General features: G+C 46.5%; 1 protein-coding gene across 1 annotated transcript in view; it reads left to right on the top strand.

The window, feature by feature from the left end:
- The window catches only part of SHC3 (SHC adaptor protein 3), a 155,947-nt gene that overhangs the window by 79,461 nt on the left and 59,723 nt on the right, over window positions 1–16,763 (top strand). The window contains exons 3-6 of the mRNA XM_069474010.1: window positions 4,011–4,074; window positions 6,326–6,445; window positions 9,497–9,550; window positions 14,687–14,738. Coding sequence (XP_069330111.1) covers window positions 4,011–4,074; window positions 6,326–6,445; window positions 9,497–9,550; window positions 14,687–14,738 — 290 coding nt within the window. The remainder of the gene's footprint in view (window positions 1–4,010; window positions 4,075–6,325; window positions 6,446–9,496; window positions 9,551–14,686; window positions 14,739–16,763) is intronic.

Raw genomic sequence — 16,763 nt, 5'->3', positions numbered from 1 at the left:
CAGCGAAGGTCCAGCTGGATTTGCTCCAGTGGAGGGAGCTGGCGGTTTTGCAGGAGCAACCTGTGGGAACTGGGGGGTGCTGAGCAGGGAGTGGGGGTGAGAACGGGCATAAACAAGGCTCTCAAGGCATTTCCCTGGGAAGTGGCGGGGCCGCGTTGGTGGTCTACTTTATGGATGGACCACAGTTTGGTAAACTGGGTCTTAATGGTAGTCATTGATTATTTCCCCACAGTCTATTAAAAACATTGCTGCCATCAACATGTTACTCAAGTCATCTAGCCCATTTGAGTGCGTTTAGAGTGAACATTCTCCAGGACCAAAGGGTTTGTGCATCTTCCGCTTTGCTGGGGACGTGACTACACGGCACCCGCGGAGGCTGTGCCCAGCTCCGTTCTCGCCAACCTGCAGGCGCCTGTGCCCCTGCATGGCGCTACCAAGCGTCAGTCTTTGGCTGTGAAAATGGAATTTGAGTTTAGGCTGTAATTTGCCTTCTTGTTATGAGTAAAGTTGAGGTTTTTTATATTTTCAAGAGCCATTTGTATTGTCTTTCCTGTGAACTCTTTGTTCATACCCTTTGCTCATTTCTCCATTGGGCTTTTGGCATTTTCCTTGCTGACTTATATTAAGACTATTCTCTCCTTGACTGTGAAATGTTACCATTTTTTCTTGTGCATAAATTTTTATTTTTATGCCATTGAGTGTGTCAGTATTTTTCTTTTATGGTTTCTGGATTTTGTATCATCCTTCTACTCAAAGATAATTAAAAAATATCCTTCCCAGTTTCCTTTTAGTACTTTCATGATTTCATTACAAGCAAATTCCAATTTGCAATCCATCTAGACTGTATCTGCACATAAGGTGGGAGAGAGGAGCCCAACTTCACTTTTCCCTGGGTAGCTGCCCACCCAGCAAAGTCACCTCCTCCGGAACCAGGGGCATCACATGGCTCACTCCTTCTTTTTTTTTTTTTTTTTTCATGAGATTGATCTCCATTTGCTGTTTTATGTATCTGCTTGTTGTCCTTCCCCTTTCCCCTACTAAATGCTCATAAACCCTGGAGGGCAGAAATCATCCAACTCCTCTACTGTTTCATTTTTCATTATTTCCTTCTGTAAAGTGTGTGTGTGTTTGGGGCAATGGGCTGGACCATGGTGAGATGGATGAGGAGGGCGAAGGATGGAGCTACATGATTTCCAAGGGTCCAGTTCTAAAATTCTACATTCCAATGAAAATGTCATTACTGTGAATGGTACTCGCCCTATTGACGAGAATTCTAGCCCGAAGAGGGGAAGATGGTACAATCAGGAGGAAAGCAAAGGTTTGCATTTGGGGCAGGGCTGGCTTCGGTTCCTTTCAGCTGACCACGGAGCCTGCCAAATGTTCCATTTTCATATTAGCTGAGCTCTGAGGTCATGATTTGGCTCCCTGAAATGTGGGCACACGGAACAGAATGTTAAGAAGCAATCTCTATTATTAAAAACAGGGCAAAATTGGTACCTGGAACTCAAAGAGGGATTAAATGGAATTACACAAAGCTAAATAATTATTGCTAAGTTAACAAACTGAAACTATGCTGCTCACCAAAATCCACTGCACTCAAACAGTACGGAGGGAAATTAAGAATAGTTACACTTAAAATTAGATTTTAGAGTTTAACTCATTTCAGACATCTAAATATTGAAGTTATTAATACTTATGTCACATTTCTATTTCAGACAGAAATAGATACCATCATCCTGGCTGAAATGAGAATCCACACACATGTGTTATGATGTGAACATTAGAAACAAATTTATGCCAATGATGAAGGAAGAACATTTTTCCTGAAAAGCGGCTCAATTTGAAAACCCCTTTGGGGATTCTAAAGGCTCACAAGTGGGCTCCTTAGGACTTTTCTTGAGTACCTGAGCTCTGAGAAATTTCTGGAACTTCCTACATTTGCAAATGTGCCCTGAGACCCTTGTGTGCCATTCTGTGTGAGGAGGCATTCGGTAGAACGGTCCATAGTTTGCAGCGCGTTGAAATCCCGTCTCACTGCTGATGTGCAGTTCCTCCTGCCTTCCCCAGGCCTGCTGCTCAGCGCTGCGCGCCTTGTGGATGACTGAGGCTTTTTAGGAGTAAAGAATGACTTAGGACACACTCCACCATGCCGTGTCTCTCTAGCCTGCTGGGACCATCAGTGATATGTCTGCCTTGCTCAGCTAAAGATATCACTTAATGTAATAAACACAATGCAGAAAGCCACTGAACTGTTTCTTAAAAAATTAAACTGACAAAATATGGACACCGGGGCTCATATAGTTCTATAAAGAGACAGTTTGACCTTCAGTAGGATTTACTTTTAGAAAGTACTTTGGGTGATACATGATTGATCACTTTGGTAGAACCACAGTCAGAATAGTGCTATAAAGTAAACATGAGTAAGTATCAACGCCAAAAACCTTTGTTTCTCACTGCACTTTTTCCAAGTTACACAGCTTCAGAGCCTACTCCAGGGCTTGCTGGCATTCCCTTAAAAGCATTGCGCTGTGATGGGGATTATCTTTCACCTGGATGGTAGGGATCAATTTAAAGAATATTCACCTTGGAAAGTTTGTAGAGTGTTTCTGAGGACCCATTATCTTCTTTCTCTTTTACTGTGTCTCCAAATTCCCGTTTATTTATTTTTCTCTATGTCCTGCTATTTTCTCCTCCTCTATGTGGGAGTCGAGACATTCACCGGCTCCTTTCTGGGTCCCTGACGTGGAGCCACCTTTGGCAATCTTCCAGCCCTTTCCCACGTAGGTGGAGTCACGAGGTGTGTCTGTTCCTCAGCATCCCTTTTCTGTCACCCTGGTCCTCACTGCCAGCCTCCCAGCCTCAGCGCCTCCATGGCATTGTGCTCCCTTGCGCCCCCTGTGCTCCCTCGCGCCCCCTGCAGACCCGCGCGTTAGACCCCTGCCCTGCTGGTCCCTCACTGGACAGTGCCTGTGAGATAGGGACCGAGCAGGCACTGCTTTGCGTGCGGCATTGCAGCAGCATTGCCTAACTGGGTCAGGAAGTCTCAAAACAAAGTTTCAAACCGCCCTGCTCAAAGCAGGATGGAGGCAGGGCAAGTTCCAACCAGGTAGAGCCAAGATGGTGGAGGAATAGAGGGCGTCACCCGACTCCGGGAAAACACGGCCGTTTGCATGAATATTCCTCCCCTTGTTAGCTTAGCCGTGGCTTAAATAGAAAGGCAGCGGGAACCAGGGGCCGGTTCTCTTCTGCAGCTAGAGCCAGCCTCTGTTCTGCCTATGGAGTAGACTTGCTGTAGTTTCCGAAGTCTCACTTTCACTTTATACTGTCGCTCAGTCCTGAATTCTTTCTAGGGCGAAGCCAAGGACCCACATGGAACTCAAGGGGCTCCCAGCATTGGGGGTCACTTTCCTGTGTCTCCTGGACGTAGTAGCCGCTCCACCTGTGTAGTTCCCTGGCGCTGCCCTGCATATAACCTCACTCTGGCTGCTTCGTATGCCATGGGAGGTCTCCTCCTTCCAAACCCTCTGGATTTTATACTATTTCCTGCAGAAGCTGGGAATGAAACTCGAGGACCAAATTTATTGTATTCTAACTCACTGCAGAAGGTTTTTTGATCCTTAGCAGTGATTGATTAGTTTGGGCCTAGTGTCCTGACCATAGAAATGAAGATAACATTGGGAAGAGTAGATTTTAGGATGCTGATTTTAAAAAATGGAATCTTAGCCGAATGTCACTTAAAAGATGTGGCATTGGTACGCAGACACTATTGACATACAACCACCACAACGAAGAGAACTGGAACATTGCCAGTCAGAGATGACCTGTCTGTGTTTTGCTTAGTTTTATGTTTTAGAAGAGAAATTGGCTGATTGCTAAATTGACAGCTATTTATTTTCTATGCTGAAATAAACAGGCAGTTATTTTCTCTAGTCGTGCAAGTGTAGCGTCTCTGGGTCCCATAATCCTCATCAACACGTGATAAAATGGATCGTTTTTCCTGTCTTCCGCAGGGAAGCCATCAGCCGAGTCTGCGAAGCTGTCCCTGGTGCCAAAGGAGCCTTCAAGAAGAGAAAGGTGCCGTGTTCGTGCTCTGCATTTAGCGGTGTCTCCTCCTGCCGCTCTCATTTCACCACTCAGTATCTTCAATCACAGAGAATTGCTCGTTGTCCTGTTTCTGTGGCCTGGCTCTTGTCACTTCTAAAAGCAGAAAGAGTTTAGATTGCTCTGTCTCCTATGAGGCTGAGGACAGTTAGCTGTCACTGTCCCAGAAGTGACACCCTGGTCGCTCACTGTGGCTTTAACACTGAAGATCCTGATAACAGCAAACACTTAAAACAGGGCCAGACTGTTCTTCGAGCACTTTATATCCACCAACTCCCTTAGTTATAACAGCTCTTCATGGTGGATATCTCCAGTGGCGTGTCGGTAAATGCTTCACACCCAGCTCTCGGAGCTGGGACAGAGAATGAGAGCACTGAATTTGTAGCATTTGCCAATTTTTGTGGTGTAAATGCTTTCACTGTGGCTGATTTCCAGCTCTCAACATGCTGTTCCTGAAAACAGAGTCAGGAAGAGATGTGCAATAGCTCGTCCACCATACAGGCCCAATAGCCACATGTAACCTGAAAAGCAGAGCTAATAGTTAATATAGCAAAACGTTAGGAAATGATGAGTGTTGAGGATTTATTATCTGTTTTTTTAAAATGTAATTTATTGAATTGTAAGTTTACATAATTTAATTTTTAATAACAGCTGCATTTAATGGCCAGATTATAAGATTCCTAAATTTAATAATTGGACCTCATTAGCTGGTACAAGCCAGTGCCAGAACACTGCTGAATACCCCCACATTGCAGGCGATGAAAACTGAGGCACAGAGAGGAGTGGCCACCATGCGGGTAGGGGGTGTCTGAGGTCCAGCTCAGATGGCCTGGCTTCGAGGCTCCATGTTCAACCACTGTAGCAGAACTTTTCGGCCTGTTGGACCAGAAGAAAAAAAAAATGCCTGGACTAGGAGAAAGTGAGAAAAATTCTTGTCTGGTGAATATATAACTAAAAACCTACAGCCAGGACTTTCTATGCCTGACCTGAATTGTAGGACAGGTGTCCCTTGGAGAATGTCTCAATCTGCCCTGGGACTGCAGACTGTCTGGGATCTGGGCTCTGCTGTCCCAGGGCCCCAGGGCTTCTGTGCTCAGGACCGGGGATTTCATGCCCCAACAGGCACCTGAGTTTCAGGCAGAGAATGCTGAGGGAAGGCCTCGGTGTGCAGCCTATGTTCTCAGTCCCTGTGGGATCCTGGGACCAAGCAGGGCTCCAGAGTCTTGCCTGCAGGAACCATTACTAAGAAGGTGTCTGAGAACAGAGACAGGGAATCTCATCTTTCAGAGGGGGGTGGTGCTAACAAACCTGGGGTACTGTCACGGTTATATGGTGGAAGTGGTGGAAACAATGCCCATTTCCGGGTTCCACCCAGGTGTACTTGATCAGAATCTCATGGGTGGGGCCTGGGCATCTCCGTTTTTAAATAGCTCCTTCAGGAGATTAACAACAGTATGTACCTGGTTTGAAACTAATTAACATAGAGTATTCTAACCCAAAACCAAAGGATGGGTTGGTCCTGAAGGACAGAGAGAAGGAGTTGGTAGTGCCCTTCCAGGTCCCCAGTGAGAAGGGGCCTGGCCGGAAAATGCAGCCTGTCTGTCCTGTGCCAAGGACATTTCTGACAGGGTGATAGCTACACCAGGTACCAGACTGTGTCTGTCCATCCTTGAGCTGCCTCTAGGCCCATCAGTTTCTAATTGGACAGTCTAGGAGAGCCCTGACCTGGGAGGATGTTTGGGCCAAAAGATTTGTGGTCCATTCCCTTCAGCAACAAGCATCCTCATAATTCTCTGGGATGGCTCGTTAGTCTTCTCCTGAGAGGTAGTTTGACTTGTGGTGTGGTGGAACTAGGTTTCTGAGTCTGCAAGCTCGGGCTGGGCCTGGCCTGGGTTTACATACAAGGGACCCCCGGAGACGCTGACACCTCTGACTGCCATCTGACTGCCTGCAAGAGTCCTCATCTCGGTGTTTGCATATTAGATGGTTTGCAATTTGCATATCGCATATTCTAGAATGTGCATGTTAGCCCCGAATCCCACCCTCCCAGCTCATTCATTTCACTTTGTTTTCCTGTGTCTAAGGAGGAAGGGATAGTCAGTGAGGGTTTGAAGGTATAGCAGAGGTTGGTGTCCCCACCCTTTTAGACAGGAAAGACACAAAGGCCCAGATAGTGTGGCCTCTGGTAAATAAACAGCTAAAATACTGCTCTTTGATTTCACAGCCTCCGAGCAAAATGCTGTCCAGCATCTTGGGAAAGAGCAACCTCCAGTTTGCGGGGATGAGCATCTCTCTGACCATCTCCACCGCCAGTCTGAACCTGCGGACACCCGACTCCAAACAGGTCTGTGGGTGCTCAGACATTCTGTCCCTGCCGACAACCCCAAATGATGGGTGCTTCACACGTGTCTAACTTGCAGCTATACTGAGCTCACCTGGAATATGTTCGAATCAGGTCTTTACTAGTCTATGAACTTTGACCACTGTGAACGGTCACCAACTCAAGGATGGATGAAATTGGTTCTCTTTAATTCTGCTATAAACTACCTTTTTTGGGGAAGGATAATGCACAAAATCATTGATTTACTTGCAACGTAAAAAAAGGTGATGTACGTGCGAAGTCTCCTCTTAAGGTCCTTGGCCCTGTTTTTTATTTGCATATCATATTTTGTTGGTTTATAGGCCACATTTTATTTTATCACCTTTGAAGTGGATGGCATAGTCTAACTGACAGCATTTTTTCCCCTTAATAGCTTGTTATTTTGGAGCATCTTGTAATACATAGTGCTGTAGGGTGAGAGACGTGGCGTGTCTGTGGCATAGCCCATGTGGAATGGATTTGGAGCTGACTGTGGCGGCACAACCACAGTATTTATTAAGCCTAATTCCATGTAGGGTGGGTGTGTTCTTGCTCAGCGTCCGTTTCTTAGGCTTCTCCATCTACCTATTGTTCATTTCTGCAGCTGGTAAAACGGGTATGTAAGTAGCTGTCCTGGCTACTAACAAGGCAGTTCTGAAGGTCAAAGGCAGCACAGAGGAAGTGAAATGCTTGTGCAGTATACAGGGGGTGTGGAGTGGGGCCTGGCCCAGGTTCAGCCTCTGGGGCCGGCAATGTGAGCTGGTGCTCAGCTGTGTCCTCCTAGTGACACTGCCTGATTCTGATGGTGTGTTACCAGGGATGCACATGGTGGCCTTTCTGTTGCTATACATGTTTGTATTTATTGATTTCCGTATCACCCAGATAAGCAAGCAGCATCCCCCAGCTTCATTTATTTCTCCACCTCCCACCCAAGGTGTTGAAATAGATTCTAGATCCAGTGCAGAAATGAGAAGCAACGTGGCTTTGTTTTGCTATAACTGGAAACCACTTCTCCCTCGATTGTTTTATCCTCACAGAACCGATAGACAATCCCTTGAGCCTGGAGGTTGTGGACTCAGAGTGCTGGACAGGCTCAGCCTTTCTCTGGTGGGGTCTCCAGCTGAGCACCCGTTGTGTACAGAGGCCGGTCCGCTGGCCTCCGCATGCCCGGTCACAGCCAGAGTGTTCTTTTTCTATATGACTTGGGGACCTTTTGTTTAGTCCTCAGGTGCCTCAATGCTATGGGATCTCCTCCCAGAATTGCCCTTGCCCACCTCAATAAAAGAGAAAGCAAACGCTCAAAGCACTGGCATGAGGTGGCAGGTTGGCTCTGCTCCATCCTGGCCCATGGCAGTGGGGTGAGGGTGTCCAGTGGGGTCTCTTTGCCCTGGGATTAGGCGGATGGGCAGGGTGCTGAGCTCCGAGGGACTGGCGGCTCGGATGGCGAGTCTGCGGCCGTGGGGCGGGAGGCACAGCACGTAGGGCTCTGGCTGTCCTTGCCCGCCAGCTTTGGGGCCCAGCAGTAGCAAACTGAGAACAGCCAGGCCGGACACGCCCTTCTCAGTCCAGAGAGACAGCAGAAAGACCACACCCACTCGTCTTTTCAGAGGTCCCAGTAGAAGAAACAAGATGCAGCGTTCAGAGCAGAAATACATGCTTTATGTCAATTAGTGCCAATTTTCTTACTCCCCTTTTCAGTTTCTCTCTTACCCAAAGGGGTGACGTTCGACCACAGTGGTCATGCCTCATGTTGCCAAATATGACTTTCATTTTTTTCCCCAAATCATAGCTTCCAATCTAATTCCCAAACCCCAGTTGTAGAGCTGCCTTATGATCAAAAATTAAATAAGCAAACATTTGAAATTTGGAAGCCATAGTTTATCATTATTTGGTGAGTGCTATTTCCTCATTGTTCTCTTGGGAGCCCTGTACCCCTAGGCTGGGGCGAGATTCCAGCGAGGCTATGAGGCCGGCCTCGTTCTCTATTCACTTACACACTCAGGTTTTTCTGGATCCTGAATTTTTGCAAGTGCCAACAACCGAAGTAGGCATTAAAAACTATCCCATTTCCTTTTGTAATTCAGTTATATTTTATTTCAAGTTGCACAGGAGCATGTTTGGACAAATCGCTGGGATGTATGATTATGGCTGTGAAAATTCTACCTGCCTGCCCAAGGGCCAGGGCCTGAGGGGACTGCAGAAATGAACCCAGTTAGGTCGGGGTGGAGACAAGCACTCTATTCCCACCTCCGGAAATTTACTTCAGTGTCATTACGTTGTCTTTAGAAAGATAAAAATAGCATGGAAGACTTATGTAGCTTTTTAAATTTAGGGCAGCTTCTAATTTACTCAGTGTCTTCTAAATTCCATTGTACGCTGCAATTTGCACGGCTAATGGAAATTTCCCATTTAAAATGAACTTGGATTGTCCCCTCTGGTTTTTAAATTGATAAATTACAAGAGTGCTCTAGATGGTACTGACTTTGAATCTGGGAGGCCAGCTTTCTAATTTATATGCTCATGATACAAATGGGATGAAATGCGGGGAGGGGCACACTTCCTCCCATTCTAGCCGTGAGGTCTGTATCGGAGACCCAGTGTGTTCCAGGAACCAGAAGCTGTAAGGTGAGATGTTCTGGTGTGTGGGTGAGACAGTTTCCTTCTGAAAGAGGCATGGTTGTTAAGACCCTGGCCCCCCGTGTTCCATCACAGCTCTGCCGATGACTAGCTCTTTTACTCAGAGCAAGCCTTTCGGTCCCTGTGGACTCGGGCTGCTCGCCTGTAAAATGGGTTTACAACAGTTCTTACGTCTCAGGCTGCTCGTTTAGATGAGATCATCTGGCAGAGCCGCTGGACAGCAGCCATCAGTTATGAAAGGTTATCTGCTGTTATTACTTTGATGATTTTTACTTTCACATGGATACCAACTCTCAGGAAAATGTGTCACTCTGTAATGCCTGCCAATAAACAGTTGGCTTTGCGAGACGTGGAGAGGGTGATAACAGCACATCTTGTTTCTCGTTTTGGGCCTGGCAGATCATAGCGAACCACCACATGCGGTCCATCTCCTTCGCCTCCGGGGGAGACCCGGTAAGTGTCCCTGGGGCTGTTCCTCCTGCTCGTATTGGGAACGTCTGAGGAGGGTAGAACCCCATCAGGAAAGTGAACTGTGACACCAACTGGTTTCCCCCTCCTGACGTCAAAAGGTCGTCTTAACTATCATTCTTTTAGGGGTAACCTATGACAAGGACCTACTGTTAATTTTCATTTCATTAGCCAAAAGCTGCCAGAAATCCTGGAATCATTGGTAAAAGAAGTGACAAAATAGCCCCCCAGTTTTCAGAGTTGCCAGGGACTTCTCCTGTCATCACTCTGTGCTTGCCTTGCTTGTTTACTTTTTTCCTATCGGACCTCCATTTCTATATTTTAAGTCTGCTCAAAGGCTGTGAATTTACGTCGTCTGGTTTATTCATAAACATTTAAAATCGACATTTTTCTCTCCAAATGTTACCACTGTAACCCTTTAATGGTTTGCTTTGCCAACAAGGAAGGAATTGCAGAGGGAGACAGAGAGGGAGGGAGGGAGAAGAGAGAACAGAATGAGAATGTTCTATTTTTGCCTTGCTTGCTTAAATAAAGAAGGTGGACTAGCAAGGGAATGTGCCCCCACATTTGGGCAGGAATGCCATGCTGTGACGTCAGCTTTCGCCATCAGCGCGGCCATCTCTAAACTGTCCTGCCAGGAGGGAGAACGCAGACAACCCCTCCTGCTCTGTGGCCACACGCTAACTGCCTGCTCACTGGCCGTGGTCCAGCTCTTCAAAGAAACCAGGCAGGAAATCGGTCACAAGGGGCGAGGCCCAGAGGGAGGGGAGAATGCAAAGTCAGCCCTTTCCACAAGTGAAGGGGAGAAAGGCTCACCCTCTGGAGTGTTGTCATATTAATTTTCATTGCTCTGGGCAAAGTTCTCACCAGACCAGGGAAAAAAGTCAAAATTAGGTTGATATAGTGAGCTTTTCTTGGAGCTCAATTTATTCAATTGAAAAAACGATTTTCTATCCCAAGAAGTTGTCCTTTATTTTTATTTTTATTTTTTGATGTTAAATAGACTTTCTATGATAAAATAATGTGTTATGGTAACGTTTTGTTATTATTGTCATTTTGTGTTATTTGGCCAAATTATGAATTGGCAACTTCAGATTTACATAAAAGTTTACCAGTCCAAGGTGGCCTGAATAATCTGCATGTTTTGTTAATCTCATCTCAAGGCCAGGGGCCTGTGTAGTTCTAGCCCAGGAAGGGAGTTTCCCGGTGCCCTGCCCACCTTCCCTCCCCTACTCCAGGGGCAGGCGCCGTGGCCACCTCGGGCATCGTTCCTGCCACGGCTGGCACAGGCTGCCGCAGGAGGCTTGGGCCCCGCTGCTTTCCAGCGACCCCGTGTCAGATCTTTGAGCCCAGGTGCTTGGCAGGGGAAGCAATTTGCCCACACTCCAGGTGGTTTTCGCCCCTATGTCTCCACTTAGTTGCCAAAGGATGACGAGAGCACCGATTCCATAGGGTCAAATGGCTTAGACCTCTTTTCATACTAAGGGTCTTGTCAAAACTGTACTACAGTGGTTTTCTTTCTTTTTTTTCTTCCCTTTGCTTCTTGTGCCTTTCCTTGCTTTCTAATCCTTATGATTTCTTATGTTTCATTGTACATGAGTGACCTCATCCAGATGCATATCTAGAAAGTGGAAGTCTCCCCTAATCAAACTCAACCAAGGCACATTTCTTAAGATCCTGTCCGTGTGGCTACATCTACCTATTCTCCACCTGTGCTGTCCCTGTGCACATCCCTCACCTTTCTCTGTATCTAGCTCTAGCTGTAACTAGTTTGCGGTGATTGTCTAATTGCTCACCCACCATGGTGCTTGTAACCATAGTTTCCTAAATTTGGAAGGTCACCTGGTTTGAAAGATAAAAGGCAGAGGTCTCGTACACCTGCATTAATAGCTCCCTTCAAGAACTTTTCTGAAACCTTGTCTTAATGATGATATTATGAGCTGGAGATACAAATATCTAGATCATGAGAAGCCAAATACATTGGTTTTTGCTAAAACTATTTTGTTCTCCAGGATGCACACAGGACTATACAATTTTTTCCCCAAATTTCTTCATTACCTTTTCATTTAAAAAAACAATCTGAAACATTCAGTAATCCTTAAAGTAATCCATAACCTTTATATTTTCTGTGATTTTTTTTTTCTGGTACAGAAAATGTCATAACAGGGAACAGGAAGCCTTGCTGCTTTCTATTTTAACCAATCCAAATGCACATTACGTTGTGCATGAGATCCCATTCCTAATTATTCTGTAATCATGAATTTAGCACATTACAATTGGTAGATGGTTTTAATAAAATTTACATTCTAGGTGCTAGCCCTTGTTCCCCTGCTAAGTGCACATGCCATTTATTGCTTTGTGCCTCAGTTTACCCAGTAGGAAAATGGTAGTTTGAAATGTCAAACAAGACAGACTAAAAAACACTATGAATCCCCCTCATAAAAGGGCACACTATAATTACAATCTATTAATACTATTATCAGCAGTGTTAAAAGATCACCAAAAGAATGCCAGAACAGTGGCCAGGCTCAGAGGGTCTTGGGCAGTGAGAACAGGGATGGAGAAGTACAGAACGAGCACTTTAGAGCTCCGTCTGTGGACCTAGTGTGCTTGCTGTGTGGCCGGGCGATGACGAGAATGCTGTCTGAAGCAGTAATACATCGATGTGCCAGGGCAGGGTCCAGGTTGCATCAGAAGAGCAACGTCCCGGTGTGGCCATTGACCACCTGTGAGATAGGGGCACATTATATCTCTTTACTGTCTCTTCCTCCTCAACTTGGAGCCACAGGAGAGTTTCTTAGACCAAAGTAACAATTTAAAAAAATTTTCTTGTATACGCCACTAAGTCTGATTCTAATTTTCTTACTTGAATATGTACAAAAATAAAGAGTAGACTTCTTATGTTTATACTTCTTATTGAACTCTAAGCCGCAATAAAATTTGGAAGTTAAATACAAATAAACACTGTAAAGCCAATAACATTCAAAGTAACATTAATTTACTGTGATGGACAAAGTTTGCTGAAACTAAATCTCCGTTCCCAAATGTGACACTGGGCTGGCCACACGGTACACAGTCTTTTGAGTTTGGTATCTGTTACCATGGGTACCCGCATGACTCAATTCTTCCACTAATTTTTTCTATTCAAGCAAAAACTTCAGTTGTACATCATGTACCAATGTGACATCAGTTTGCCGCAAGTGGGCAGAGTCTACTCTGACTGTTCTTCTTTCTAATTCTTTAAAAACCCGGCACCCATAGTGTTGGATACCCAACTGCAAATCTTGACACTGAAATTGTGTGCAGGACTTGATAACACAGTGGTCGTCTAAATGATCCTGGATATTCTTGTATTAATTTTTAGGATAATAATAGAGTGAAAACACAAAATTAAAAATAAATTCCAGCAACCTCTCAAACTGGAGAACACACCTGTCTAAACCCAGAGCTCCATGGATCTCAGTTTGGGAAATGCCAATGCTCTCTGAGATATTCTGAGATGTTCTCTATGGGCCCATCCAGAATTCACATACCACGAGTTCAGGAAGAGTGTCTGTGATTACAAGCTGCAGTTCTTATTTTTGCAGTAGCTTCACATGCTGGCCAGATCACCCTTGATGGAAATGACCAGAAGACAGTCTGACCAGTTTGACAATCTCCCACTTCCCTTTCTCTAGCCAGTCTGTTAATGTACCAATGGACAGTGTCCTGAGTAGGAAAAGAAAACAGCTCAGATGAGCCCACACCCTGGGGAATGACCCAGGGCAGCAGTTGCATTATCCCCAGAGCTTCTGGAAGAGCTCTTCTGCGCCACCCTGGTCTCAGCGGGTGGTGCAGATCCAGGGGCACGAAGTACACAAAGTGCCCAGCACCACCCCACCCTCCAGTGACATGCCCACCCCACGCTCACTCTCTCCCTCGTCCCGTCTCTCACTGAAGAGTTTTTCTGGGGCACTATTGAAAGGGAAGGGGATATCTCCTCTTCCCCTAGGGAAAACAGTGGAGCAACTCACAGTAGAACCCTTTCAGGTGCTCGTCAATAACCAGGGAGCCCTTCGAAGTAGTAACATTTGAGAAATACCTGCAAAAATGGGGAAGACCTTTACCAGTTGTCCCATGGAGACTTGTTTGAATGCTGGAAATATCAGCTTTTCAGAGGAGTCTTTTCTGCTTTCAAGAGTTAAGAGAATTATTTGTTTAGAAACTAAATGATTAATTATTAGAAATTAAAATGCACCGGGTTGCCTTGGCCTACTTTTGAGACCATAGTTTCCTCTATGCGCTGGTTAAGTGAGAAGGCAGGCAAGGAAACTCATTTCACATGGAAGGGTGAGACTTCTAAACAGAGCTCATATTTTTAAACATCTTAAAGGATTCAAATTTTTATTTTTGTCCGGGAAGAAAAGAACTGTCATATTTCATCCACTTATCAGGGAGCATGTACCACCAACCTGTGAGCATCCACTCTGCTTTTCTTCTAGACCAGTGGTTCTCAAAGTGTGCTCCCCTCATCACTAGCAGCTAGAAACTTGTCAGAAATGCAAATTTTGAGGCAGTGGCCCGGAACCACTACGGAATTAGAAACTCTGGGGTATGGCCCAGCAATCTGTTTTAACAACCCTTGCAGAAGATTCTCACACCAGCTCAAATTTGAGGACCACTGATATAGACAGAGCAGATAGTTGGTTCTCAACTTTGTTCACATTGCAACCATCCAGATAGCTTCTAAAAATTCCTGATGCACAGGCCTCACATCCAAACCAGTTAACTCAGATTATCTGCACACTGGACTGGGGTATCAGTGCTTCTCAGGTGACCCAACATGCAGAGAACAGGTGCCTTTTATCCTTGTTGCTCAGAATGTGAGCATGAACTGGCAGCACCAGTGTCCTGTGGCAGCTGGCTGGCAGTAAAGAGCCCCAGGCCTGCCCCAGACCTGCCAGCATCGCAAGACCTCTGGGTGATTCTGCCCACATTGCAGTTCGAGTCTTACGTGGGCTGTTCCTCAGGCAGCATGTGAGGGTCGAGTTCTTCTAAGCTTGCTGGTTTGTGCACTGTATCCCTGGCTGTGTTGTCTCTCACTGTGAATAGTGATGCAGATGTCTCCTTTTTCTTTAACAGGACACAACAGACTATGTTGCATACGTAGCTAAGGACCCTGTTAATCGCAGAGGTAAGCAATGCGTAAGCCTTAAAATCTCTCAATTGTACAAAACCAGGCTTAACACCATACACCAGATGTTCCTCATCATCTCAGCTCCCTTCGCCACAATGAGCAGTGTCACATTGTATTATTGGAGATAACTGAGGTTTGCAAAGGCAGCAGATTGCTTGGCTGAGTTAGGAGGTGCTGGATGTCTCCGAACATGAAACACACCTGTATCCAGGTGGCTACAGTTTGGTACACCTGATTACACATGAGCAGCCCCTGCCCATAGTCTGGGAGTGGAAGACTACCAGCTGCCCATCCTCTGCCCAGTTGTAGCTCCTTGTGTGTGCTCACTGCCCACTCAGCCACCTGGGCAGTCTTACACGGCCCTGCCCAGTCCTAGAGACCAGGGTCTATGCTCAGGGTGCTGTCTGCTTATACCTCTTTAAGCTGCTAAGGCCTCGCACACAGGCTGGATGAGGGATCATTTACAAAACTGAAGCCCATTGGATGTTAATGCACCTGGGGAGGCTGCCGACCAAGGGGCGTGGCCCTGTGGTCACAGGTAGCCCCTGATGCGCCATACCCACAGCTGCAATTGGAAACTCATTGACAAAAACCACATGTGGACTTTATAAGAATACGAAACAGCACTGCCTTCCACCACTGGCAGGTTCCTCTCCTTCTCCCACCCTCCTACCCCAGGTACCAACTGTTAAGATTTTCTAATTTGTTTTGCATAATTTTTATCCATATACATACACATATATTTTCATCTTTTAAAATTTCAGTACAAATGAGATCTTGACACTCTGTTTTGCTGCCCTTCCCTCCAATGCTGTATCTTGGACATATTTTCAAGACAGCCCATGCAGAGCAGATGAACTGTTGCATGGTGTGGCTCTACGTGAGGTGGCTCCACGGAGATCCACCCCCGAGGGGCCCCCTGTGCAGACCTCATCACTCTGACGGCATTTGCAGAGAACAGGGCTAAACAGTTAATGGGTCAATGGGCCTTGCAAATTGCTCCCCCCGGCCTGGCTGTAAAAAGTTGCATCCCCATGTAAGTGTGTGAGGGTCATTTTCTGTCGGGGCCTTCACCAACCTTGGGTTAATGAGCTGTGGTCTAGTGGGGCCGTCTTTCCTTTCCACGGTTTCTTGAGGTTGAAGATAACAAGACCGTACAAAGAATTTTAGCTTCTGTTCTTCCCAGAGGAGCATGTTTCACCATAAGCCATCATTTGGGGTGGTTGCGGGGAGAAGGGGGTTCTACAGATGAGGTGCTCAAATGCAGATATTTCCTATTTTTTAATGGTTACACTGTCACTCCGGCACAGAAGGAGGGTACTACAAAGTTTTGAGAACAGAAGGGCAGGGCGTGGGTGGTCTTGCTGAGCCATGACCAGCCCCAAGACGACTTGCTGACATACCCACTCCAGGCTGCCACTTCCGGAATGGGAAGCAGCGTCTGCGCAGTGACTGCGGCCAGCCTCCACGCCGGCGAGCAGGCTCACGGCCTCCAAAAGCCCAGCTGAGCCAAAGCCGCATTTTGCCAGTTTAGAGGCAAAATGTTTGCCTCTAGTTTCCTGCAGCTGCTCTAACAAAATGCCACAAACTGCGTTGCTTAGAGCAACAGAAATGTGTTGCCTCACAGCTCAGAAGGCTGGAGGTCCAGCATGAAGGCGTCAGCAGGGCCTGCGTCCTTTGGGACCTCTAGGGGAGCCTTCCTTGCCTGTCCTAGCTTCTGGCGGCAGCTATCTGCAGTGCCCCTGGCTGGTAGACGCGTCACTGTGCTCCTTGGCTGTCACATGACGTTCTCCCCATGTGTCTGTGCTCACAGGAGCATCTTCCCGTGAGGGTGCCTGTCATTTTGGATCAGGGCCGACCCTACTCCAGTGTGACCTCATCTTAACTAGTTACATCTGCAATGACCCTATTTCCAAATAAGGTCACATTCTGAGGTTCTGGGGGTGAGGACTTCAACTGGGGAGGGACATGATCCAACCCCGAACAGAGGCCAACCCCTTTACGATCTCAGGTGCCCTCCGG

Source organism: Eulemur rufifrons, chromosome 7, assembly GCF_041146395.1.
Source record: "Eulemur rufifrons isolate Redbay chromosome 7, OSU_ERuf_1, whole genome shotgun sequence".
Classification (NCBI taxonomy): Eukaryota; Metazoa; Chordata; class Mammalia; order Primates; family Lemuridae; genus Eulemur; species Eulemur rufifrons.
The sequence above is the reverse complement of the archived record's forward strand: the minus strand, read 5'-3'. Positions and strand labels throughout refer to the sequence as shown.